This window comes from Toxotes jaculatrix, chromosome 15 (genome assembly GCF_017976425.1).
Source record: "Toxotes jaculatrix isolate fToxJac2 chromosome 15, fToxJac2.pri, whole genome shotgun sequence".
Lineage (NCBI taxonomy): Eukaryota > Metazoa > Chordata > Actinopteri > Toxotidae > Toxotes > Toxotes jaculatrix.
This window is the reverse complement of record NC_054408.1, coordinates 4,050,074-4,077,702: the sequence shown is the minus strand read 5'-3', so window position 1 is coordinate 4,077,702 and position 27,629 is coordinate 4,050,074. Positions and strand designations below refer to the sequence as shown.

At 41.2% G+C, this 27,629-nt stretch overlaps 1 protein-coding gene across 2 annotated transcripts in view; it reads left to right on the top strand.

Annotated features, from left to right (window-relative positions):
* The first annotated feature begins 1,688 nt into the window (after positions 1–1,688).
* Positions 1,689–27,629, top strand: part of tbx15 (T-box transcription factor 15) — a 36,759-nt gene continuing 10,818 nt past the window's right edge. The window contains exons 1-4 of one of the 2 annotated variants that reach the window (XM_041057282.1): positions 1,689–2,150; positions 9,055–9,262; positions 12,591–12,692; positions 21,515–21,686. In XM_041057282.1, the coding sequence (XP_040913216.1) occupies positions 1,964–2,150; positions 9,055–9,262; positions 12,591–12,692; positions 21,515–21,686 (669 nt within the window). In that variant the 5' untranslated portion in view covers positions 1,689–1,963. Of the gene's footprint in view, positions 2,151–6,572; positions 6,651–9,054; positions 9,263–12,590; positions 12,693–21,514; positions 21,687–27,629 lie in introns of those variants that run through there. The other variant, XM_041057283.1, reaches the window with a different exon arrangement.

Sequence of the window (27,629 nt, the reverse complement as noted above, 5' to 3'; positions counted from 1 at the left end):
CAAATATTCATTTTAAGATGACTGATGCGCAGCGGTGACCTTTGGAGAGCTTGGTTTTCAGGAGCCGCAGGTTGACTCCAGGCCTGCTCGGCGCAGACAGCCGCCTTTCCTCTGACGGATCATACCGGCAGCGATCATCCTCTGCTCCGTTTTTTTTTTCTTTCTTTGCCTGACCCCCTCGTTTTGCCGCTGACAGGAAATGGGTGAGATATTTTTTTTTTCTCCTCTTTTCTCGGCCCTGTGAGCCTCCTCTGCAGAATCGGGCCCGCAGACCGATCACATGCAGCTCAGGACCAAGTCTCAGCTGAGTGCATCTGTTTTTAAAAAGCCCTGTTTGAGCTGGAAACCGATCATCTCCACAAGTTTGACCAGAAACCTGTCTTAATTATGATTATTGTCATTATCAGCCTAATATTATTATAATCGCCACTATTTCATTAAAATATTTAACAGCATTAGTCTTATATAATGTGCCAGACTATATATTTACTCACAGTGTTACTGGAATGAGTCTCGTTTGAATTAGACAGAAACCTAAAGATTTTGTTTGTTTTTCAGCACAATGTTAAATGCAAAAAAATGTATTTTTTCTGATTTTGTGAATAGTTTAAAATGTTATTTAATTGAATAAGTGACTCTTCATTCTAAAGGTTATTTTGCGCCGTTTCTTTGATCAGTGTCGGGGATTTGGCTGTAATATGTCTGAGTAAAATGAAGGCCCTAATAAATGAGTATACCGTTAAATAATTCACAGACTGTGAAGAATAAACAGATGACAGGCCGCGGCTGGAAATTGACGTTTGAAATCGAAAATCATTACATCAGCTCCTGAAATAACCCCCACTCTGACCTTTAGGCGTGTCACTTTATTGTCCATAATAACTGCAGGCCATATTTTTCTGTTACAGACCTGCGGATCCGCTGAAATGAGCGCTCAACCAGCCGAGCAGAGTTACACCATTTCACTAATCTTCCCGTTCCTTTTCTGTGTCGGAGCTCGCAGCTCTGAGAGGAGCCCACCTGTCCCGCTCCGGCTCTGCTCTGGCCCCTCAGCTGTCGGCTGACACGATGAAGCTGTAATGTGACTTTTCCTACAATCCCTGGTAATGATGGAGTCAGCGGCTCAGACATACTCGGTGAGAAGACAAATATTAAAATGGCTTTTGGATGTTCGCCATGAGGTGAGGGCCTCGCATCGGCCTTGGATGAGAGTCCCAAACCTGACTGATCAACCTTCAGAGGAGACGTGATCTGAATCGGCAGGATCTGGGTGTCAGAGAGGGGAGACCGCGGGACTGGTGAGTTTCTCTAAATGCATAATTAAACTCTGACACAATTTGATTATTTTATTAATTTGTTTGCATTGTAATCTGTGTTAAAAGCAGATGTTGGTACAATGAGAAAAAAAAATAAGTTTAGGTATTTTTCCATTTTCCAGGCAACCTGATGGAGCCCGTTCATTAGGCTGCTGCAGTCCGGATGACGGTTCCTCTTCCAGGACGCGCGTCTCCCTCCGCTGTCATTGGACGGAACTCTGTCTAGCTGCCTTTTCTCACTTCTCATTGGACGCCCAGGTTTGACAGGGAGCACGAGGGCCGCCCTCCGCGCCTGAAAAAAAAAAAACTCCTCCAGAAGTGAGTATCAGTCAGAGAGAAGTTAGGGGACAGAAAGAGAAAAAGAAAGAAGCGGAGTGGAAGGAGCGAGAGACGCGCAAAGCGGCAGACCGCATCGAAACTATCAATCCTCCCGGACTTGATCTCATGCGCAGCCAGGATGGCACAGTCCGCCGTCAAAAGTTTGATGCGGCGTTTCTAGTCACAGTTGGGATTACTTTGGACACTTGGTGAGTTTGCGCCTCGCTGTAAACACTGACGTGTGCATTTTTTATTGTTTTGCTTCACTGCGTTGGACGGACGGAGTGGGTTTTTCGCCGCGTCCCCCCCTTCGGGTGGATTTGAGAGAAATGAGTGAGAGGAGGCGATCTGCCGCAGCTCTGAGCTCTAGAGCCCACGCTTTTTCCGTGGAAGCCCTGATCGGCTCCAACAAGAAGAGGAAGCTCCGGGGCTGGGAGGAAAAGGAACTGGAGTTGTCCATGGAGAGCCTCGCCACGGACGGAGAGGACCCGGCGCACTGTCTGGATATGGACCCGGGTCAGTGCTGCAGGCATGCACCACACCGCTCAAATTACCGGATTCTCCGTTATATCGCTGCAGCGCAAAGCAAAAACCACGAGTCAAAACATGGCTCCACTCTCAGTGACCCAACCCAAGACAGGGCATGTAGCTGTAAGGTCCACGGTCTCCATGTGAATGTGGAGTCTTTTATTTTTTTCCTTTAAACCAAGCGAGAGATTCCACTCAGAGATTCCACTCTGCTGCAGCGTTGTTGTACAAAGAAGAAAAAGTTTCACAGTTGTAGGTGTAGATTATAAACCTGACGGGTGCAGGCCTGCAGAGAAAGTCTTGCAGTCAGGAATATGACACACATGCAGAGAGAGAATTTGCATCAACAACAAATCAAACTACTAAAACAAAACAATAATTCTAGGACTCATCATATGTCCAAATGATTAGATGTATTTAGTTTTGGTTTTTGTCACGGCGGCTTGGCCTGTCCACTTTTTGACTCCGGGCTGGTGGATTACTCTGTACCATGTAGGTGACATCAAAATTCTGTTTGGACGCTATTTGCTTGCAGCATATGTCTGGCTGCAGGCCTGCAGAGAGGCCTCGGCTGGTTACACGGTGCATTGGCGTGAAGCAAAAGACTTAGTGCGTTTTACTCTCAAATGAAATAAAGTTCAGACTGTTTTAAATTAGACTGACCGCTGCAAAGAAACAACCCCCGGCCTCCGTGCAAAATTACAATTACCTGTGCGTCCGTTTTGCGCCACACGCAGAACATCCAGTATTTTCCAGGTATGAGAGCGCTCAGAGAATTTCTAAGGTTAAGGTAAAGATTTGCTCATTCATGGAAAAATGTCATGTTATTAGTTTAAAGATGTAAAAAAAAATCAACAATCATCCAACCACCAAGGAAAATATACATGGTGTTAAAAAAAATAAATAAAAATCAGATGATTATGATAATAAAATAAAATTTACAGGAGAAACGAGGCGGAATTAAGACTTTTTTTCAACTGAAGCAAAAGAAATAACCAAAAGTGGAAATCAACATTAAAAACAGTAATTTTCTTTTGTATTAACTGTTTTTAAAATTTAGTTTCTTATAACAAACACGTGATAAGGCAGCTAGGATTTTTTTTGCAATTTTTTGCAGCAACTTTTTCTCTGAACGATTATTTATTTATTTATTTTTTAATTCGTGGATATTTGCACCAACTTAATTGATTGATTGATTGTTTTAGCACATAATCAACAGTATTACTCTAATTTGGAAATTAATTTTATTACAGGTGTGATGAAATGTTCTGGCTGCTCCCTCTTTCACCTTAAACCGCTCAGGTTTCATTGTGTGGAGATGAACTGATCACACACACATTAACCTGCTGTGCCGCTGTGAAGTAACTTTTAACCTCCAAACTTCGCTTTCAGCTTCGTTTTTAAACTGACAGATTCAGGCCCTCGCGTTCCCCTTGATCCACAGCTGAAAATTCATTTTGTTTGAAAATTCAAGGTAGTTCAGTCCAAACAGTGCATCAGACGGTGTTTAAGTTTAGTCGCCTTCTTGCAAAATTTTAGATTGGCTGCTAATGAACTACCTTCGTGAGGCCAATGGATCCAAAGAGGCCCGCTCTTCATTTTTAGCTTGAATTATTTAGCTTGAAATATGTAGATCACATTATTTTATATGTGCATCACAGCTCGTTAAATTGTTGTAGAAGTGTAGAGACAGGCAGAGACGAAGCTCTTCCACCTCTGCATGCTGCTCAGACAGTTGAAGGCCCACGCTGAGTCCCGCTGCCTGCTGCAGTCTGACCTCCGAGGCGCAGCGCCTTTACGCGCGGCTCCTCTCCGGTGTGAACCCGATGGCAGTGATTGAAAAGCAAAACTTTACAAAATGGGAAAAGAGAAGTAAATCACAGGGAGGGAGGATTTTGTCCAGTGAATCCTCATGGGAAGATTGTTGCTGCTGCTGCTGATACTGAAGTGTAAGCTGTGGTTAAATGAAGGAGGTGAAGCTAAACACCTGATTACAGTGGCAAACAGTTTGGTTGTGTGTGTTTCAGAAGATAATCAGAAATGAAACCTCACACATCAATAAACGGCCATGAGGTGATTTTTCTATTTTTTTCCCCAATTCTCCAATTGGAAAATTGTATTTTTCCAATTCTCTGGAGAAGAAGAGTTTCTCTGTTCATCTTCTCTCTGGTTTTGTTTCGGGTAATTTCAGGATTTTTTCACTGAATGAATAACTCAGTTCTCGGTCCTCGCCCCCCCCACCGGTCCCACTCATTAGCAGGCGGGTTCCTGGCAGGTTCAGCGTGTCCTGCTCCGGTGCTAAAGCCTGCGCATTGGCGCGTCGGGCGGCGGTGACCGTGAACAGCGAGTCTCTGTGGTCAGATTATGTGGTTTAGAGGAATCCTTAACGGAGTAATTTTATTTTTACTCAACTCCAGGCGAGGCTGGAAGCCGGCCGGTCGTATAACACGTTTATTAGCCTCAAAGACAAGGGCAGGACTGAGAAACGCACAGGCTCTGACACAGGCTCGCATTTAACAGTATCAGTCTTCAGTTAGCACAGGAAAAGTAGTTTTGTTAGACCTCACAAAACTACAACAAGCATGTCGCTCAAATATTTCCCCTTTGAGATAACAACTAACAAGTTAAACTACATGTGGTGTAACTTAATATATTGAATTCCATTTTTCAGAGGCCTGACCCAAACTTTGTGCAAACTTTTACAAGTTGACGCTTTTCGCTTTTACGCACAGAACTAATTCACTCACCTGCCTTTTCACTTGATATCTGCTAATTAAAATCTAGCAAGATTACTGTGTAATAATACGCTAATAATGAATGATCCTTTCAGTGTTTTCTCTAAAGACTACGGTAATTTCTCAGTTGAGCACGCAGGCTGATGAAAGAGCCGTGTATCTGACTGAAGTGTTTACTGCTTCCTTCGTGCCTGAGTCTCTATCAGTGAGGAAACAGTTGCTCCCACTGTGTGGATTGAGTTACTCAGTGATTTCATGGTTGGCACGTTGCTACTGTCCACTTCAGAAATAAATATATCAACTTCATAAACGTAATTTCAGTATAAAATCTGAACGTCTCTCCGTCTAAAGTGTTAACATCGTAAACGTTTGATATTCTCCTTGATTTTCCTCTTAAGAATCTACAAATAAGGTAAAAAAAAAAAAAAAAACAACAACAACGCATTGTACAACAGCATATCATGCAGTATAATTGCATGTTGCTGTACCACCACTGTAAATATTGCAGATAATATGACATGGTTTTCCAAATTTTGGACATATTTAACTTAAAAAAAAAACCCCGAAACGTTAAAAAACAATGGAAACACAACCAGGTTTAAGAGGTTAATGCTCTTTGTTTGAAACATAAAAGAAAATGAAATGTTCAAAATCAACTGTAGAATTTCTACCAAAAGACAATTAAGTGCATGTCAGGCTGATCATGAAGACCTTTACCATGATTATTCCCACATAGATTCAAAGTACATAACATCTCTGCAGCTCATTAAAACCATCTCCTCACAAAAGGCATCTAATGTAAAAAAAAATGTATTCATAAAATACTTTTTCTCCATAATAGGTGTAGCTCCGCAGAAATAATCATATCTACCAACTTTGTGATTTAAAGCTTGTTTTTCATTTCATTCAAAGCACGTCCTCCTTCAGTTATATTCCCATTACACATACATTACATGTATTTTTAAGCAAACATTCAGCCCTTCCTCAGCTGACGTGAGTGTGACTGCATGTGGACAGTTTGATGCGCGGCACTGACACGATTAAATTCAGAACAATTAGTGGCCTATTATAGATGTTAGCCTCATTTTAATGAGGCCTGGCATGAGCTGATTGGGAGCCCTCAACCACAAGATACAGGCACGAGAGTGTGTGTGAGTGTGAGTGTGTGTGTGTGTGTGTGTGTGTGTGTGTGTGTGTGTGTGTGTGTGTGTGTGTGTGTGTGTGTGTGTGTGTGTGTGTGTGTGCGTGTGTGCGTGTGTGTGTGTGTGAGTGAAGCTAACCACAGCAGGGCAGCAGTTCTGCTGAGTGGGCACATTTCTGATCATCAATTAATGTCAGTTTTTATTCATTCAGCCTAAAAAAAATCCCAACTGAAGCTTTTCGAAACTCGAAACCTTCACATAAACTCGATGTCGTGTGAAACTGGTCTGAAAATATTGTCCTGTGTTTCCAGTTTTGCTTCTTTTTTTTTTTCTTTGGCAATTTTATTCTCAGTGTTTGAACTTAGGCAATGAACTGGCTTCAGGCCTGATGTTTGACTACATGAATACAGAGTGTGTGTGTGTGTGTGTGTGTGTGTGTGTGTGTGTGTGTGTGTGTGTGTGTGTGCGTGTGTGTGTGTGTGTGTGTGTGTGTGTGTGTGTGTGTGACGGGTGAGTGGCGGAGGACAGGTCCTTCAGCCTGATGACAGGGCGGCCAGGCAGAGTCGACAGGCTCCCGCTCGGTTGGCGTTTCCCTCCTCTGCATCTCGGAGGTGTCTCTGCCAAATTATCTCATTTGATCGGGCTGCTTTTGCTGTCTGGAATGTGCCTGTTTCCTCTGAGCGCCTGCGTTTCACACACCAACATCCAGTTTCGGATGCCTATAGTAGATGAGGGGTTGCTTGGTGTGGCTTTTCGGGCTGTGTTTGTTGCAAATATTCAAGCAGCTTTCAGTTTCGATGCCAGAAATATCACATTTTTCTGTGTAGTCTCAAATCTTCTTCTTGTCACAGCAGAAAAGCAACAGCATTATATCATTATAAGACCAAAAAAAAGCAGACCAATGATATTCTTTATCACCTTATTGAGCTGGAGGAGACAATTTGTAGGCCTTTAAATGTTAAATTACTCACATTTACTGAACATTAAATGACAGAAAATAGTTGCCACTGCAGATCAAAATATTTTTTTCTGTGGATTTGTTCAGTAAAAGGCCTCCATTGTGTTTGGTGAACAAAACTGACCTGCTGATATTTGATTAAAGCCTGAAATTGATAAAATTGTACAAGACTTACATTTGGTTTACAACACCAAAACTGTTTCTGCAAAAACAGCCCGAGGCTGAGATTATAGGAGCTTTGTTGCCTTGTCAGTGCAGCAGGCGGTGTTGTTCAGCCAAGAGGGAAAATGTTCAACCTAATTAGAACAATTTATAAAATTATTTAAAGTTTTGGACACTTTAGGAACTTAGAAACAAATTACCAAACAACAGTGTAAAACAAGGTTGTGATATTTATCCATGTTTGTTTATTTTCTTATGCAGAATGTAAATAATTCGGCAAAATCCCCAGAACAGTCAGATGCCCCTGCTCTTCCTATTAGATGCTCAAATTAAACGTCTTCTCTTTGCGTGACCTAATCTTATTGGCCCCATCTGAAGATCACATTAACAGTGCAGACTTAGAGTTGTTTTTCTGTGGGAGGATTCGAGCCGTCCATCTTGTCTTCTTCCTCAAACACCGGGAGTGTGTTTAATGGAGAGTGAGGAGGCGGCTGACGGACTGATTGTCTGGCTGCTGGTGTGTATCTGCATGTGTGTGAACAGTTAAAAGGAGAAGATGGGGGAGAGTAATGATGTGTGACAGTCCTCGCTGGCTGCAGTGACATTGGAAGGATCTCCCAAGACGATGATGGAAAGTGTCTCTCTGTGGTCATTACACCCCTCCGCTCCTCCTCTCCTCCTCCTCCTCCCTCTGCTCTTCCTATCTCCATCTCTCCTCTCTGTGCTCTTGTTTCCAGCGGGGTTGGCTCGGCCTGTGCTGCAGCGGTTTCACCTGGGACGCTGTCCAGTCTCTCAGCAGCTCCGCATTTGCATAACCATATTTGTGAGCCCTAAGTCTGCCAAGTAAACCTCCTTGTGTCAGGGTCCTCAATAAATAATACATTATTAGATTCTTTTTTTTTGGGGGGGGGGGGGGGGGGGGAGGGGGGGGGGGTGGTAGTGTAGGATATTCAGCTATAAACTATTTCTGAGAAAAGTGAAATAAGAGCTTGCATGTGGTGATCTTTTTTATCTGGGTAAAGTGCAGCTCTGAAGTGTTGAGCATTAAAGATTTGACATCTCAGCTGGAAAAACTATGATCCATTTTGATATTTAGCCCAAAAGGTTTTCATTTTATTTTGAAATAACACCACATCACACATGTTAAGCAATATGTAAAGGTCAACATCAAGTGGAATAGTTTTTTTTTTCTCTCTTTTTAAAGAAATTCTTAATTTCTGGTGGTGGATGTAATGAATCTGGTGTAATATGCAATTTCCTGTTTTACTTCACTTTCGTCTTTTTGAGGTTAAATAAAAAATTGAAGATATCTGTAAAAAAAATGCATGTTGTGGACAAAATAATAGATAAAAAAAATCTGATGCATTAGGCAAATGCAAAGAAGGCTGATGTCATCCTGGTTGGTGTCTGGTTAGAGACTCAGGCGGGTGGAAACCTCTCCTGTAGGTCTGGATTTGTGTCAGGTTTTGTGGAGGGGGGTTTATCTGCTCTAACATTGTAACTGTGTTGATGACTCTGAATGGTCAGTCTGTAAAACTCGGCTCAGAGGGAGCGCTTGAGGGGAAACTTCATTTGCTGAACGTTTCCCATCGGGATCCTTCATTGTGTGGCCCAATTTAAAATTTAATATTTTCTACATCGCATTTCAAAGGCTTTACGCATCATTTATTCTGCTTTTGACATCAGCCCAGAACTCCATGACGAGTTGAGCCAGCGAGCCAAACTCGGCCGCTTCTCTCCAAGATGCAGACGGCAGGTGATTTGGAGTCAGCGGAGAGAACCGCTGTACTTTCTCACCGCGCCAAGTTTCCTGCGTAAAGCCTAAAGCGTATTAATTCCACTGTATTAATTCCACTGAGCTGCCTTCTCATCATCTTCCTCATTTCCCCCCTCAGACTCGGAGGCGAGTCCCGGTTCGGACGGAGAGGGTCTGGCCGAGAGGACATCGTGTTCCTTTGGCTCACCTGCCGACCTGGCCCCCGGCCCCTGTGACCCGTCGCCCCCGGCGTCCATGGAGGAGATCCAGGTGGAGCTGCAGTGCGCAGACCTGTGGAAGCGCTTCCATGACATCGGCACGGAGATGATCATCACCAAGGCGGGCAGGTAGGTCGAACACACACACACACACGTACCTCTATCATTCTCTATCTTTGTAAAAGTCTTAATCCTCAAACAGCCCTTTGAATGTGTGTCACAAAAAGTGAGGGCCCGTCAAACTGTCCCCACCCCCTAAGGCCTACAGCTCAAACTGGTCCTCACAAAGATAGAAGTAGTCTTACACAAACACACACACACACACACACACACACACACACACACACACACACACACACACACACACACACACACACAGAGCCTCTGGTTTACGTGCAGCTCTGCGGTGAACTTTTGGCGCAGACACTGTGCGTAAAAGGCGATTATTTTTTTCATTATTCGACAAGAACAAATCGCCAGGTGGCCTCCTTATCAGCCGCAAAAATATGATTTTTAAAATAATTTCTTATGAGGTAACTCAGACTCAGGTCAATCACACTAGCGTCCAAATTTATCAAATGTGCAGATTTAAAAATCTAGAGACGCATCGACCTACAAACACGCACAACTGCGTCAGTTTTAAAGAAACGCACCGTTCTGTGTGTGTGAGCTGAACACGCACGCACACACACACACGCACGCACACGCACACACACACACACACACACACACGCACACACACCTCTGAGCTCTGTTTGGAGGGTGTTAATGTGTTGCACATGCAGGCCGCTCTGGTGCGTTCAGGCCTCCGTGACGCTGCAGGTTATTCCTGATGTCGGAGAATAAGGCGAGCTGGTTCTAATTAATCTCTCTCTAACGTGTTCCGGGGTTCCTCTGTCCCTCGGCCCAACAGTCCACACCCAGAGCAAGCGCAGAAGTTGACCTGCGGATCCTGCAGGAAGGACCTTTCCCCGCGGCCTGCGCCGCACATTTCCACTAACATTCCCCCCTCTGTTTACACCGACCGGCGTGGCTCGTTTCAGGCTTAATATCGTTTCAGATTTAAGGAAAATTCCCCCTTTAACAAAGTATTTATCATCGTGCTGAGTCTTTAAAACGTTTGGTTCTTAATTAAGCGAATAAACGTTTTTGTTGGGTGTTGGAACCTTTTCGATACTGTGATATTTTCAGGAGAAAAGCGAAGTAGCTGTTAACAAATAATATTGTTTATTATTTGGACAGTAATGAGGAATATTCAGTTCTAGTACAAGGTCAATTTATTTTCTTTGTCCAGGCTCGCGCTTTATATGTGGGATATTTTTTATTCTTGCAGGATGGTGCAGCAGGTCACTCTCATCTTTTCAGACCAGCGGATAAAGTCAAAATAAAACATCACAGCATAATCTGATTGCATATTTTTTAGTTTAGTAAAACTTGTGTATTTGTTTGCAGTGTATGTGGTAGATTTAGTCCAGCTTATTAAACGTGTTTTGTTTTGTTGCTCAACTTTTAAAACCAGACTTTTGTTTTCTTTAGTTTTTTTTTTCTGCGCAGCTTCAAATGAGTCCAAAAGCTGTTTTTCAGTTTTTTCTTTTTCTCTGACTTCAGATTGAAATAAGCTCTCACGTCGCCCTCTTCTACTCCTTACAGACTATACTCGGCTGTTTTTATGAATTGGGCTTAAATTGGTAATCAGCTCATAAATAGAGCCACAATCTGTTTGCGCTGAAGCGGAGTGGACGCGGACACGACCGTCGCCGTGTGTATTTCACGGCCTGCTCATAATAAGCCCATAAATCCAGAAGAGAAGGGAAGCAAGAAAACAGCCCTCTTTTCTCATTACGCTGGCCCGGATTTACGACCTCAAAATGAAAAGGGGAAAATGCAGCGTTTGAAGTGTAAAGCGAGGAATTAAGTTGAAATGTTTCCCTCTTCATATACAGACCGTTATTTAATATAGGTGCCGTTTTGCCCCCACTTTACTTTTCAGATTGTAATTTTCATGAGGTTTGCATCAGTTTAAGCTTCGAGCTTTAGTCTGCAGCATTCAAACGGGATGAGCTGTTTGCTAAAAAAAAATATTTTAAGGATAAAAATACATTTCTTCCTGTTTTTATATATAAACAGCGTTTACAGTTGTTTTGAAGTGTTGTGACAAAATAAGGACAACAAAAGCAGAATAATCCCAAATTCCTGGACTGCAAAGGTCAGAGGTCACAGGGACATGAGAATATGGAACATAATAATTCACTCCACTAAAATGATGGAAATTATAGAAATGCTCAAGGGACTAAAATGAGCTGGACAGAGAGACTGGAAAGATTCCTCAGTATGAATCAATGCATTATTAGATATTTTATAAAATCCACCAGCCAGGAGCGATGCCAGCGATCAGATAAGGGCTCAGATTCAGGATAATGATGTTGAAGAGGTTTCTGAAATTATCATGATTTGTTTGATTTTATTAAATAGATGTGAAGGCTGTAACTCCTCAAAACACAGAACTCTGATTGACCGAAAGATATTTCACTTTATACACTGCAAAAAGAAAAAAATTAAATAAACAAAATAAAAATGTAGGGAATTTTAAAAATGCAGCCAGAACCAATTTTCAAAACAATTTTCAACAATGTGTAAAAAACTTTTAGCAAATATTTAAAAAATGTCTTCCAGTCTAAACATGTATCTGCCTGATGGCTGATTGCTGTGCTGCACAAACAAAACTGTTTACATCAGTTGTGAGGGCGTTGAAATGAATGTCATCTCACTCCATTTCTCATTATTTCAACAATTAATGACTAAGTATTTTTAATTGGTGTTAATCCTTTAATTCAAAATGTTAGACATCTGAAAACATGTAGGAGGTGGAGACCTATTTATTTACATCTAAAAATAAACGGGAGCGTGCACCAGCTGGCATACCGTACAGCTCAAATCAATGGAAAAAATAATTCTTTTCTCCCTCTAACATATTTGTTTTCATGGTGCTTTACTTCATTAGTGTATTTCTCAGCATTTATTTTTGTCATTGTGAAAACCCTTATTGTGAAAACAAGGAAAATCTCACTAAGCTTCAGTAGATGTCCACCTCAGGTTCCTCCGTGACCACAGCTGCAGAGAACCGACATGAGATCAGAATTTTGATTTGAGCTGAGTTGTCTGTACATGCCTTTTAAAGTCTCTGAAATGAATTGAACACAGTTTGAATGTGTTTTGTGGGTCAGTCTGCCATGTAACAGCTGCTGACACTGACAGAGTGTCAGCAGCTGACAGAGTTCATCAGTCTTATTTCTAATGGTAATGGTGGGTTTTTGGACATGTGTTATTTGCAGAGTTTTTTTTTTTTTTAATGGTAACAGTCTCTTTTGATTAATTTACCACAGAAGGGAAGAAGGAGAAATGAGCATTACTCCATCAGATTTTTCAGTCCTGCTGTGTGTCGCTGTGTCTCCTTCAGGAGGATGTTTCCCGCCATGCGAGTAAAGATCGCAGGTCTGGACCCTCATCAGCAGTATTACATCGCCATGGACATTGTGCCTGTGGACAACAAGAGATACAGGTACCATCCTCACACACAAGTACATGAATGGACGTGAGTGACTGTGCCATGTAACACACCAGACACCAGCTTGTCAGTGTTGTCCAGAGTGGAGGGTCCTCTCTGAACAGGAAACAGTGCTGACCTGATGTTCCCGTCCGTTTTACTCGCCTTCCAAATGCAGAAATATAACCCAGAGCTTCTTTACCAAACTGCTGTTAAACCAAAATGATTTCATTCTTTTGGTTTTCAGTGGGGAGTTTAATGTCCTATGACGGTCTGAATGCTGTTTCAAATGCTTTTTTGGCCACAACAACATTTAAGCTGTGGCAAAAACGCTGAGTAATTGTATTTTTTCATAAGCATGAAAAAATGTCAGATGTACAGATGCTGCGCACCAGCACAGCTTTTGGCCACTTCAGTCTGAAAATAGCAGCATCAGCCTTCAGAACTTCATTTAATAAATGCACAGCTGTACATAATAAACACATGCACAGTCATATCTGCATGAGCGAGGCTGCTGCATCTGGACACAAAGCGATGTTTTCTTGGATGATTTTCAAACGTCAGAGCGAGCATACACATTTTGACCAAGTTGGATGGTTCTCATCTTCATGCCGTTTCTCATGTCGTGCTCGTACGTAACAGGATTTGGACTCAACAAAGATACTCCAGCATTTTTCATTTTTCAGATTTCTCGTAACTGTTACGCGACTGCTGTGTTTTTCTCGGCAATGCATTGAAAGCAGTTACTCCCATCACTTGCATCCATGAAGTGAAGCGAAAGTGATTAAAGCGTGCATGTGCTGGAGTAAAGCTTGTATGTGATGGATCTCTCTGGATATGCAATAAGACTGATATCCTGGCCCACGGTACTAGTCCCTGAAGTCAGAGCCAGAGAGAGGAGATTGAAATGTATTCATCATCATCCCACTGGCTGAGCAGCAGAGCCAGATTCTGCCTGCAAATAGGATAACTCTCAACATTCATGTCTAATGACGGAAACGAGAAAAAAAAAAAGTTGGAAAGAAAGTTTGCAATGCTGCATATGTACCTGCCGTTGTAGTGGTTGACTGTATAAGTTTTACTTTTGTGGCTCGGTTTCATCTTTTCAGGCATTAACACAGAAATTGAGGAAGTGAGATGCAGATGATGAGAAAAACGTATTGTTTACCTGTGTATCTGTTGGTTTGCATGGCTTCGTGGACACTGACGCAGATACAGGCTGTTGCTTTGTGTGATGAAGGGATAATGTGGCGAATATCCCAGAGTAAAATAGTTTGACTGGTAAGAGCTTCTAAAAGCTGATGCTGCTGTGTTTTTTTTTGTACTGAAGCTGCGAGGAAACAGGTTGGAATTCAGGTTTGTTTGTTTATTTATTTATTTAAATGAGATTGAAGTGGACGGATGAACTTTGCTTACTGTCAATAAATCCCATGAAAAGACCAAAGACCGATAATTTATTAGTTTATGATCCAACTTCCGTCCTTACCCGTAATTTCCTAAAACAGCTGAGCACTTTAGTTTTAAGTAAATGTTACACTGGGGTAAAAAGTCCATTTGTTGGGGACTATTTTCACCTGCGGATTAATACACATTCTGTGTTCTATTGAATATTTAAGGCACCAGGACAGTGTATGTGGGTGTGATTAGGAAAAAAAGAACAGTGCCCATGTTCTTCCTAGTGAAGGACTAATGAAGGAAACATGTCACCCAGTGCGGCGCTGTGGCTCACTGGTGTGATTTTAATAGTTTTTGGACAACAATACACCTCATGGAGCTCTGGCATGAAGGAATAAGAAAAAAATGCAGAATATCACTTGACATATCCATGAAGTACAAATGAAAGATACTCAAACTTTACCTCATCTGAAAGCAAGAAAAGTGGAACCTAGTGGTCAAAATGCAGAAAAATGGAACTTGCTATTAACTTTACATACGATTTACAGTTTTAATACACAAAGACAGCTCACTCAGTAGTGTAGCATTAATGTTTTTTGATGCTTGTTTACAACTGCAGTGTATATAAACATAACAGTTAAAATATACAAATAAAATACTTGTAATTTACATAATCCAAAGAGTATTGATAGCATCTTGATGTAAACCTTGCCTGCAGGTCTTTCATGTCTTCTTGCAGCGTATCATTTATTTCATTGTCACACTTTCATTCTAAAGGTTTTTGTGCCACTGCCGATTAATGGTGAGAAAGTGTTAGCAGCTCTTTAAGGCTGTTGCAACTCCAGGACACGTAAAAAACCTTTGAGGGAAGAATAAATTTACACATTCTCCAAAATCTGAAATTCAAATAAATAACCGTGTCCAGCAATGAAGCTCAACAGCACCTGGTCGACCAAACTATCCCTAAATATATGTATATATTTAGAAAATTATGAAAATAATTCACTTCATGTGAAGTAACACAAATAACTGTCTTTAAACACAGTTGTGTAACAAGGTCAGTTGAGTTGTGCGTGGGTTCTCAATAGTGTATCAGATGTATCAGCGGTATTTTAAAGGCCTGAATGGCCTCTTTTGGCAGCTGCTGAGCATATTTTAAGGCAAAAAGTTCAATGACATAAAACATGTTTGCAGGGAGTTAGTTTTGTTTTCATGCGTTGCTATGTGAGAGTGAATATTTGATTAAAGACTGAGTGTGCCACAGATATATTCCCTCTCCCTCTGCAAAACAAAACCTTGTCATCTCAGAAGGAAACAGACAAAAGGCTCTTCCCCCCTCATGTCAAGTCAAGTCAGACGTATTTGTGACAAAAAACAGGTTAGTCAGAAAGAAATCAAAGACACAAGTCTGCATAAAAACAAGCAATTAATAAAAATAAAGTGACTGCTGCAATGTGTGCATTTGATCCGGGCTTCCTGCATCTGTCATTTCATGTCGTTGTTTATTAATGTAAAGTTTTCCACCAGAGCATAGCAGACTTTCTGCCCTGCCGCCTCTCCACGCTCACCCACCAGCGAACCAAGACATCATGGAGAATTTTTAATGGCCAGAAGATCTTGTAAAATTAAATAGGATTTTCTTCCTGGCTGGGGGATTTACCACAGGGCTTTGCAAACTGATCTGGGAGCTGTCACTGGTGTGTCTCACAGTCCTGGGGAGTTTGGGGTCTGGAAATAAGGTCTTTGTTGGAATCAGCTTGCTTTGCTTGGGCTCCCTGCCCCTTTTTAGGAACGTCTCATTGGTACCGTGCTCATTAAATCCCCATATATTACGGTTCTTTTATGTGGACAGTCACTTGGTTTGCTCTGAGCTAAAGCCGCTGAATGTGGAGGCTGTCTGCCTCTTCCAACATACCTCATTCCCTCAACTCTGTGTCAGAGAATGTCAGCGTACACACACACAGACACACAGGTACCTACGCACAATTAGAAGCATGTTCAAAGTTTATAAAACTCGCACAACTTTATGTTTTGCTATGTACTTCTAACCTTAATCCAATGAGAAAATTACATCAAATTAAACCATTTGTGTTTTTTATAATCTATCTCTGTGGGGACATTTGGTACTCATAAGTCCAGAAATAGAAATAGCACATGGAATAATAAGCACATTCCAAAGAGCAAAACACACACAAACACATATGCAGGCATTAATGTTGTGCTATACATGTGAGGACAGTCACTGAATACAATACAGTCATTCCACAAACCCCTGTTTCTAACCTAAACCTAACCCAGGCCTAAACCTGATCTTAAACCCAGCTTGTTAATCCTAAATGCACTTTATCTAAATCAAAACCTAATCCTAAATCTAACACTGATCTTATGTCACACTGACACTGTGTAGATGTGAAAATCTGCAGGATATTGTCGCTTTTTTGTGTGTCTGTGTGTGTGGAAAGTATAGAAACACAGTGGTCTCAATAGACAATTAGATGCATTCTTCTAAAGGGATAAAACACACACAAGAAATGCCCAAATGCATCTGTGTTACTGCAGTTGATCCTATGAGCTTACCATTAACCTGATCGTAACCTTAAACCCATGTTGTTAAGCCTTAACTAACTTTAAACTAATCCAAATTTAATCTTAAATCAAAGTATAATCCTATAAACACTAATTCTGGTCGTAAGTGCAAGTGACGACCCGCAAAATGCCATTGTTTATCTATCCTAGTGAGGACATTTTGTCCTTTGTATGGGATAAAACACACTATATATACTCATGAGGACAATCACTGAACACAATCATTCCTCCAACAAATGTAACCCTGGCCTAAATGTGGTTTTAAACTCAGGTTGTTAACTCTAAATCAGTTTCACCTTAATTCTAACCTCAATCCAATTTGGTCCTCATGAGTACAGAAGTAGAAGAACACACATGGATACTCGCCCAAAATGAACAACAGTAAAAGGGGATATAACACACACGAAAAACACCCAGAGGTCCTGTTATATGTTTTAGGACAGTTATTCGTTGAAGTGAGTGCTGGAAAAAAAAAAAAAAAACTCCAACTTTTGCTCATTTAACTATGTTTGTGAGGACATTTGGTCTTGGAAATACAGAAACAGAAGAATGTGTACACACATAGGTACCCGCTTAAAATTAGAAACACATTCAAAAGGGATAAAAGACACAGAAACACACCCACAGGAATTTTTATCAGTGTTTTGTGAGGACAAACACTGTTCCAACCTGAACTGAAACCAACTTTATCCTAAACTTATTCAAACTTTTATCCTTTAAACTCTAACCTGAGTCTGAAAACTGGCCAAATGGCATCGTTTATTCATCCTTGTGAAGACATTTGGTCCTCATAAGTATAAGAATTCAAGAACACTCACACGTTCACACAAAGCTGATGGTCTTCTCTTACAAACCAACCCACACACACACACACACACACACACACACCAGTCAACGCTGAATGGTAATTCAATAGCAATATTTACTCGGTCAGTACAGTAACCTAATATACAGGCTGGTTTTGGCGAGTGTGTAAATGTGTGTTTTTATGTGCATGCCTGCCTGTGTGAGAATATATGTGCGATGAGCTGGGAACGCACACACGCTCGTACAAACACACACACACACTGGCGAGCTGTTTTTGCTCTCTGTTTGCTGTGTGTAGTTCTGTGTGTGGGTTTTGTGCCTTAAAGTACAAGTGTGTTTGTCCCAGTCGGTGTGATTGTGTATATGTGAGAGAAAGAAAGAAAGAAAGACACTCAGAGTGTGCGTTGCAGTTCAGTTTTGTCAGCTGTACGGTTTGGTGTTGGCTGAGAAGGGAAAAGACCACGCTCCTCCCCTCCCTCCCGTCCCTCCCCTCCCTCCCCCATCTGTCCAGTAAGAGTGTCACATAAAGTCCAGTCTTTATTGATTGTGCCGGTGCCAGATGGCAGATTTATGGAAGATGAAAGCGGGGGGACTAATCAGATTTCCAGTCCTGTTTGGGGCTAAAGTTTCCTCGTTCCTTAACACTTTCCCTGCTACGCCGAGCGTAACCCTAAACAGCACTCCAAACAGGAAATTACAGAAACGCCTGGCACCCTTTGTGAGTGTATATATATATATATATATATATGTGTGTGTGTGTGTGTGTGTGTGTGTGTGTGTGTGTGTGAAGGTGTGTGTGCATGTTATTAGATACTGTTTAGTAAAAACCTGGAAAGAATAGTTAAGAATAGTTAAGTGTTCTGTTGTGTTTTTGTAGTTCATTGACCTAAAATGTGACCATTTATTAGTAAGAAAACACATTTTCATGTAAATAAATACGTTTTTCACATCACTGTGTTTTCAGTGATGTATATTGTTAATAACAGGACGTTTTGTTTCTGTGTTAAAAGAGTATTTGGGGGATTTTTTAATTCTCTGAATCGAGAATCAAAGGATAGGGTGTCGGATGCTGAACAGATTGCAAAGACCCTTAAGATAAATTTCTGATATTGGCATATATAGAATTGACCTGCCTTAGCTAACCAGCTCCTGTAACTTAAAGTAGCTATAATCAATATTTTTAAGATATTGATGTATCGCATGACAGTGTGAACTATGTGATAGTGTGAGTTACAGCTTCCCTCGGCTTTATGGAGCTTTACAGTGCGCTTCAGATCTTTTTTTTTTTATGTTCGGCACACAACTAAACTGTGTTGGTTCACTTTCACTGCTCTCATGGCATCATCTTTGGCCAAAGTAGTACACATCTTCCATACCGCCAAGCAGGCAGAAAAGTTAGCAACTAGCAACTAACTGGTGAACACAGTGGAGCATTTAGCAGCTCAGCAGCCATGGGTTTTAACTAGTCTCCGTAAGAGTTGTTTGTTTGTTTGCTGCTGTTGAACAAAAATGAATAGAGAGCTCAACAGTGAAATTCACTGACGGTGGATGAGTCCTGGACGACACTTTGCAAGTCCCAAAACTGAATGTGTGTGTTTTTTTTTATTGACTCAAATCGTACAGCTGTGTGACTCCATGTGTCAGTGTTGATGATCATGATTCATAAGTGTCCAAAATCTCAATGTGCTGCGCACAATAAACTATAGAGAGCGTGTATCATGTAGGGAGTAATGAAGTGAGTGAATGAGGGAGTGATTTTGGACACGGCTTTGGACAAACTTCAACTCTCTTAAAGTGACAGGCGGCGCAAATGAGTGGGAAGTGTGGCCCTAAGACCTGATCGTGTGTCAGTGGGTGGGTTTCCATCTTCCTGTATTTATGTGTATTTTCAATTTACAAACAAACAAACAAAAACTTAAGCGGAAATGCGGGAAATTCATTTTTACATTTGATGTATCATCAAAAATAATTGCAAAGGAAACAGATTCAGTGAATAAATCATGATGGGAGACAAGAACTTCAGATCTGTGTGGACTGATAATGAGACTGTTGCTTAAATCAATACATGAAACAAACAGAAATGTCACATCTTCATTATGTTTTCTACATTGTTTTTCACCATATGAAGTGTGAGTGGCGCTCTTGTGATTGCATCATCTTGTTTCACCCTCTTCTGCTGCAGTGAATTAGGGCTACCATCTGTTTATCTTGACAAACAAGCATTTTCTGTTGCTGAATTTCTCAAAATTTGGTTAAACCTTGCACTAAGTTTGGATCGAAACCCACCTAGTGAGTCTGAATGGTTGAAATAATGTAGATTTGTTAACAAATGCAATGTTGGAAACATAGTGAAGCTGTTTACAGTGACAAAGAGTTGACTTTACCTCCAGTATGGCTGCCAGAGGGTGTTTGCCAACATCCTTAGAAACGCCCCCGATGCTTTTTAAATGTGTGCATTCATTTGTGTTTGCTGTGGCAGAAAGAGGCTGAGTATGTATTTTTGCTTTTATTTGAATGTACTTACTGTATACTTATGCTTTATGAGCGTGTGTGTGTGTGTGTGTATGTGTAAAGGGGTGGTGCAGCCCTTTGTGGCAATAACAAAAGGACCAAATGAGAGTTTTGTCCATGTTTCTGGAGTGAGTGATGACTTTGGCAGAGACGCTGCAGATAAAACACTTTCAAACTGAGCGCATGGCCAGAACTAAAGGCAAACAGCTGTGCTTCACACTCTCTCTCCTCCATTTACTCTCTGTCTCTCTCTCCCATTCTGTGTTTTATGTGTGTTATGTCTCTCTCTCTCTCTCTCTCCTCTTCCTCTCCCGTTCTACCTTTCTTTTCTCTCTCATTTTCTCTTTTATCCCTCTTGATGGTTGATTTTCTTTATCTGACTTCACTTTCTCTGTCCATGCATTTCTTTCCTTCTTTCTTTCTTCCTCTCTTGCATTTTTTCCCTTCCCTCTCTTTTCCTTCCAGCCTTTCTTTTCCTGTTACTTTTGTTGTTTATTTTTCAGACTGGTGGTTTGTGGACTTGTTTTTAAAAATGAGGGTAAAAGTAATTTTCTTTCTCTAACTCTCTCCTTCCTTTTCGTTTTCTTCTCTCTCCCTGCTGTTTAATGGGTGGGACACCCCATTGTACCCAAACTCACACACAACATCATCAAATATTATGGGTTTGCTTAATTGAAACTATACAGCAGAGTGTGTGAGTGCATATGGACTATTTTATGTTGCTCTTGTTAGAAATTTCAAGCACCATGAAGAAACAACAGATGAGTTTTAAAAGCCGGTGTTGTGGCAACGTGGCCGAGTGTTTGGAGTTTGTTTTCCAGCGTAGTGAAAGAAGCAGAGGCGTTCAACCCTGAAGTAACCTCAGCGATTCAAATGAGTTTTCAAAACAGTGAAGTCATTAGGAATATTAGTCCTGGAGCTTTAACTAACCTTCTGTGGAACAAAAACATTATTAGCGAATGCTTTTGGAGAAGCAAAAGAAATCAGAGTGATACATGGGGGAGAGGAAAATGAAATTTGTTTCAGGATGGTATTGTGCTTTTCCAGTTTGCACTGACTTTTCAAATAACTCAAATTTAAGAGCACACAGTTGACCTCTGACACTTTGGCAATGCAGGAGACAGAGGAGCCTCATCTTCCTGCAAACTGCTCAAGGACAAATGTCCTGTCTTCACGTGATATCATGACCGACCCTTTACAGTTACACAAACTCACTAAAAAGCAACTGAAAACTAACTAAATATGCATCATAAAAAGTTTTACTAATTCAAATATGAAGCAAGAAAAACAATAAAAAAAATCTGTACAATAGAAAATACTGTGACCAGATCATTTTTCCCACAATATAAAGTACATTTTTTTCTGGTCACATTCTGGGTTTATGGTCTGCAAAGTTTCAGCTGTGTAGGTCACAGGTACTGACCATCTACTTTATCTGTTGGGGCTCATCATGGGACAAACCAAATTTTGTTCTCAGTCACTTAACTCTTGGTACACCTCATTTTCTGATGCTTAAGAGCTAGTTTCTTGTCTTCCAGGTATGTGTACCACAGCTCTAAGTGGATGGTGGCAGGAAACGCAGACTCCCCGGTGCCTCCGCGGGTCTACATCCACCCAGACTCCCTGGCCTCAGGAGACACCTGGATGAGGCAGGTGGTCAGCTTTGACAAGCTCAAACTCACCAACAACGAGCTGGACGACCAGGGACACGTAAGCAAAAATCTTTCCTGTTTATCTTCACTACATCTCAGCTGCTGAATTCTTTTACATGTTGCTACCATGAACATGTTGTGAAGAAACATTTACATCAGCATCTAAGCATCTGTAAGTGACTCAAGATCATATTTAGATTCTTTGAGGATCCGAACAGATCCTTTACCACCACCGGTCTAACCATCCGTTTTTTTTGCGCTTGGTCAAGGGATCGAACCCACGACCTTCCGATCTCAGGCTGGTCCAAAGTCCAAAGCTGCACTCTTAATGTACTGCGCCCCCAAATTTTGATAAAGAAAGTAGATATACTGATTTATGCCTCTGCCTATGTCACTGCTCACAAGCAACTATACAACACCTGCTTAAATACAGCCAAAGATGGCGGTCTCATTCTGAGCTGCAGGGCTCGGGCTCAGGCTCACGGTCAGCCGGTGTTGGCTCTGGCTTCATGTTGATGTTACATGTCGTTTCTTCTCGCCGGAATCAGGCCAGTACACCAGCTCGTGCTGCTAATGCGCGCTCTGCCATCAGTGGAGGTAACAGAGCCACTTGATTGTTTGGCAATGGCAAACGAGGCCTCAACGCAATCAGTCTATTTTTTTTTCATGCAAGATTATGTTCTTAACATGTAACGAGTAACGGCATAAATTGTAGGAATGTAGTGGAGTAGAAAGTACAGATAATTGCTGCAAAATGTAATGGAGTAAAATCAAAAGTATGCATTACTATTTTTACTTAAGTACAGTAACGAAGTACAAATACTTTGTTACATTCCACCACTGGAGAAATATGTGATTGTGATGTCCTATGTTGGGGGAACAAAGAGACAAGAGTTTTTCCTGACTCCATCATTTTTAAATGATGGAGTCATCAGATAATCTGGTTTAATATTTCACATTTTAATGTTGATTATGCGGCTTTATGCAGCTCACGAGTTGTTTGCATGATGACCAATGCACCATGTTACTAAACATGGACCCACAGATCAATCAGATGTCAGTATTTAAAAACAGAGCTGACTATGCGTGCAGTCCTGTTAAAAAAAAAAAAAAAAGAAGAAAGAAAAAAGATGGTAGCTATTTCAGCTGCAGCGCTTTTGCTTTAAATGTTCAAGCTGTGATTCATTAGTTTCATTTTTTGTGCTTTAAACCTCATGTCACTCCAGGGTGCTGCAGGAATGAATCCACTCTTGGAGCTGTGAGGCTTTTTGGATAGAAGTGTTTTTGATGCGTTTGCTCTACAGGAAAGTTGACACGGTTCTTCATGGACTTCATGCTTTCATGACTCACGGAGCCATGAGACCTGCTCTGAACTGATTTTCTTCAGTGCATGACAGTCTGCCACACACTACCCTCCCACACTCTTTTTGAAGATGGTCCATCCTGACTGAATATTATTAGGTCTCTGGATTAGCATGGAGAAATATTAGAGAACTGGGATTTGAACCCATGCCTCTGTTTAAATATGTAATATTAATTTCCGTCATGGCTCTGTAAAGCATTTTGTAATGAAACGGTTTCGTTAAAGGCACTTAATGTCTGAATTTGATTTGTAGTACGCTCCAGCAGCCACACCACTGAGCTAAAATTTAAGTCTGACCACAATCTGTCTAATTTACTGCCTTGCTTGTATCCAGTCAGTAACAGAGGTGGTGAGCTAAAGTAAGTCTCTTATTGGTTCTTGGCTGCTCTAAATGTGTAATGTGGGTTCCGTAGGTTAAATATTTAACTGTAATGCAACAAGTTAGACCACAATTTGTTTGATTTACTGCCTGCTTTATGTATAATCAGCAAGTGGGCAGCAGGCTAAAGTGAGTCCATTATTTGCACTTTATACTTCTCTATAGTTAGAAATGGGTTTCATGGGAAAGGGACAACATTAGATGATGGAAAACTGTGTTAGCCTTTGATTATTAGCATTGATTTGCCCCTTATGTTTAAACCTACAGTGAAAGCTGCAAAAATACTTTGCAAAATATTAATATGAATAATATAAAAATGACCAAACTGTTTTTGTGCAGCTTCAGCCTAGTTAGCTATTTCCCACAAAGGGTGTACCTGCAGTAAAGCTCTTACAAAACCTGTGCATTAAGTTACTGAGTGGCTGGTAAACATGGTCGGAAATCTAGAGTTAGTAAGCTAACGACCAAGTTATTTTTATCAGGAGTTGGTGGAGAGCATACCTGAGTCAAAAAGAAGCTTGCGTATTGGATAAGACACAGGAATCAGAGCTGCAAATGAACATGAATATCGCTTAGTGTCTGATGGACGTGTAAAGAGGCAACAATCTTAAAAGCCCAAGATATGGTTGTGGATCTGTGAGCTTGTTTTCATGTTTTTCTGTCCCTTAGTGACCAGTAATTGATCAATGCATCCTCAAAGACAATGACGAACATATTTTAGCTCACACTACCAATGTTTTTATCACCAACCCCAACCAAACTGGTTTTAAATCATGAGGTAATGGTGCATTGGAGTCTGTAAATTTTACACTTTTGCAAAGTGTAGGTGTCATAAAAATGTGAAAAATGGCAAGGCCAGGACTGTCTCGCATCCGTATGACTCCCATGTACTTTTATTAGCTGACAGAAAGTTGGTGCAAACAGGAGAGGATGTGCTGCCTTTTCTATCACATAATCTGAATGTCGAAACGGTGGAAGATCGCACGATGCCTCCTGCCATGACTGCTGAGCTGTTATAGACGAGGCTGCTTTGATCGCTGCGGTCTGAGATACCGTTGAAAAGAGCACGGGGAGCTGCTACAAATCATTTTCTCATCAGAGCTTGCCATTGTTGCGGGGGACGTTAGGTGACGCGATGATTTGAAAAGCGGTGTAGCGATGGCGCCATGACAGAGATGTTTCCAGTACTGTGACAAAATGGCGGCATGCAGTTTAGCGTACTGAGCTGCGAGGGGCTGGCAGGTTCCTGCTCTGTCACCGCTCTGCAGATGATCACATCAGCTCAGTGGTGACAAATGTAATAACATATGGGTGTTGGTGGGCGCGGATTCATATGCAGTGCTCTCTCAGAGCGAGGGGAGGTTGTCTTTCCTCTCCCGCTGCTCAGTTTAAGGGCTTTGTTTCCCTGGAGGGGTTTAGAGGCCAAAGGAAATTAATTTTGGAGCTTCCTGTGTGGGAAACCTCACCACTTCTCACTCATCCTCCTGACTTGTGGTGTTGTGAATTGTCTGCCTCATCAGAAACAGACACCATACTTGTCATGAATCACATGCGTCACAGTGCACAACAGAAGCAGAGTCTGTGTGAAAAAACAATATTTATTGTGTCTCAGACAGCACATCGTCCTCCAGACTGATAAACAGTGCCTCTACGAGTGTGTGATTGTGTGATGAGATTTGCAGAGAGATTTGTTTGACGGATAACTGCATTAGTACCAAAGAAAATTCGTCATACAGAGACGAGACATACAATTTTACATTTTAAAAGTGTTCTAGTTAAAGCATCTGATGTTAAACAGATATTTATTTGCTCTCTCCTCTGTACAAAAAGCAAACAAAAACTAAAATAATAAATAAGCATGGACAGCGATAAACTACTGCAGTTTTGAGGTACTTGTACTCTACAGTACTTGAATATTTCCATTTAATGCTGATTAATACTTTCACCCCACTACAATTCAGTGGGAAATGTTGTTTAACGACAGCTACCCGCTCTTTTGCAGATTAATTGACTTGACCTTATTAACCAACTTTACATACAAAACATAATTATCAGCTCATAAAATATGATACGTTTATCATTATTACGATTATGATCGATTGCATGATTTTATTTGCTGATTAAAAATACACTATAACTCCGCACTGCTGTGGTTACAATCATCGAAGATAAAAACACAATAAAGCACAGTGGCTTATTTCCATTGTGGTCAAGTTTCCAGATCCTTTCCTCAATACGAAATAACATTACAACAATGCACAAACACTTGTTACCACCGTACAGAAGTAATATCAACAAAATGCACTTAAAGTATCAAAAGTGAAAATACTCCCCCTATGTTTATATCACATTATAGTAAAAGATTATTATTATTTGTGATGCATCACTTTGTGAGTTTCACATATGCACATATTTTTTTGCCTCCAGCAGCATTTGCAGGCTTTGTGTTCTTTCTCATACTGTAAGCTAATAGCACTCGTTTTTGTCCCCGGGGCACCTCGTGCCCGGCTGGACTTGTTAGTCTTTGTCCACATGGGTTCAGATCCGCTTCATGCTGTCACTCTCGCCTGTTGTTTATTTCCTGTCTGTCCCTGCTGGTCTATGGGAAAATCTAATAAAATGCTGAAGCAGGCTGGACCGTCCCAAAGAGTTTCAGCCGCAGGCTTTGATTAATTGTTTTGATCCCTAAATGTTTCTGGCCATTAAAGTATCATTAGCTATGTTTGAAAATCAAAAATCTACAAAAAAGAACATCATTCCTTACCATGGCAACGAAAACAAAGGAAAACTTATTTAGCCTAATTGTATTTGAGTGTGAACAAGTGTCAGCTGAGATCCTCTGGCTGCTCTCTGAGTTACACGTTGTGAGTTCAGTGTGCCGATGTGTGATCCGCTTTGACTTTACATCACCTCAGGTCTGCTAGGGACTAAAAGCATGACTCCTCTGGGCCATAAAGCAGCTGTGTCTGTGTGCGTCAGCTGCGAAATCTCTATTGCTCAAACATCACTGTGATTCAACCTGTGTTAATTTCATGAAAGCTTTGCTATTTGCAGTTTTAACCCTTGTTGTCTGGTAGTTATACCTTCAATAAAAACAGAAGATTGGGTTTTGCTTGAGCACCTATGGCTGCCTCTTCACTTGCATAATAAAATGATCATGGTCAAAAGGACATAAAGTAACATATAAATATACACACACAGTTTTGCCTGATTTGCACTCATTATATTGAAATTATGATTTTTCGAAATGCTGTTTTGCCAATTGCAAGAATGGCAGCAGAGAAACAACCCACAAAATCCCAAAATATTTCTTCTCTGTAAAAACTGATGCAGAGACATGCAGCCAGGAGTTTCTTAGGGGAAACACAATTTTGAGCAACATTTACCGAGCCCCCGAGGAAAAAGACAGCCCAGCACCGCCCACACAGTTTGACTGACGTGTGAGCTCTGAGTACAGTGTACCAAAACACCACAGAAATGAACGCTGAGCAACACTGATGGACACTATTTTTTTTTCTTAAATTTAGGATTGCAGATTAGAGCATGCATCTGCAGCAGCCCTGTGTGTATGTCTTTGCCTGGGTGTGGGATTCGAGGTCTGGAACGTTAAATGTAGTGTTTCTGATACTCAGAGCTGTTTTTCTCCCCACGGCCCTGGTTTGAAATGACCCCCTCTGTTGTAGCAGAGAAGGGAGGTCGGGGGTGTTCGGCTCTGGGGAGGTTTTCTCACTCTCAGATTAATCAAGAACAGACCGAGGCCCTGAGGCAAAGCTGGGGCCGACACCGTCTGACGCCTCCGCTCCACTGTGAAATAATCCTCGGCCCTCCTGCGAGCGTCATCGCAGTGTGAACTTAGTTTCCGCTTGATGTCATGTAGCTCTGATAGAGAATCAGTGCAGCTAATTGATGTTGTGAAGCGGTGCATGTATTATGTGTTTGCAGAGAGGAAAATCACACATGCACATACAGGTTTGAGATGTATTACTTATGTTGTCTTCGTTCACGAAACTCACTTCTGAACCCTGATATTTCACAACTGCGTGCCGAACCCTCACCAAAACCTGATCCAGCTGTCAAAAGTTAGAGATCTTTTGTTGTACCTTCGCCAGAATCTGCACTTTCCATGTTTTCTCTGTCTATTACAAGCAAAAACAGATTAAAAATTATTCTCAAGTTGCAAGATATCCATCATCATTTCTGCTTTTTTTCCAAATTTTTTTCCACAAAGCTTGAACATACCAAACCCAATTACTCTAACA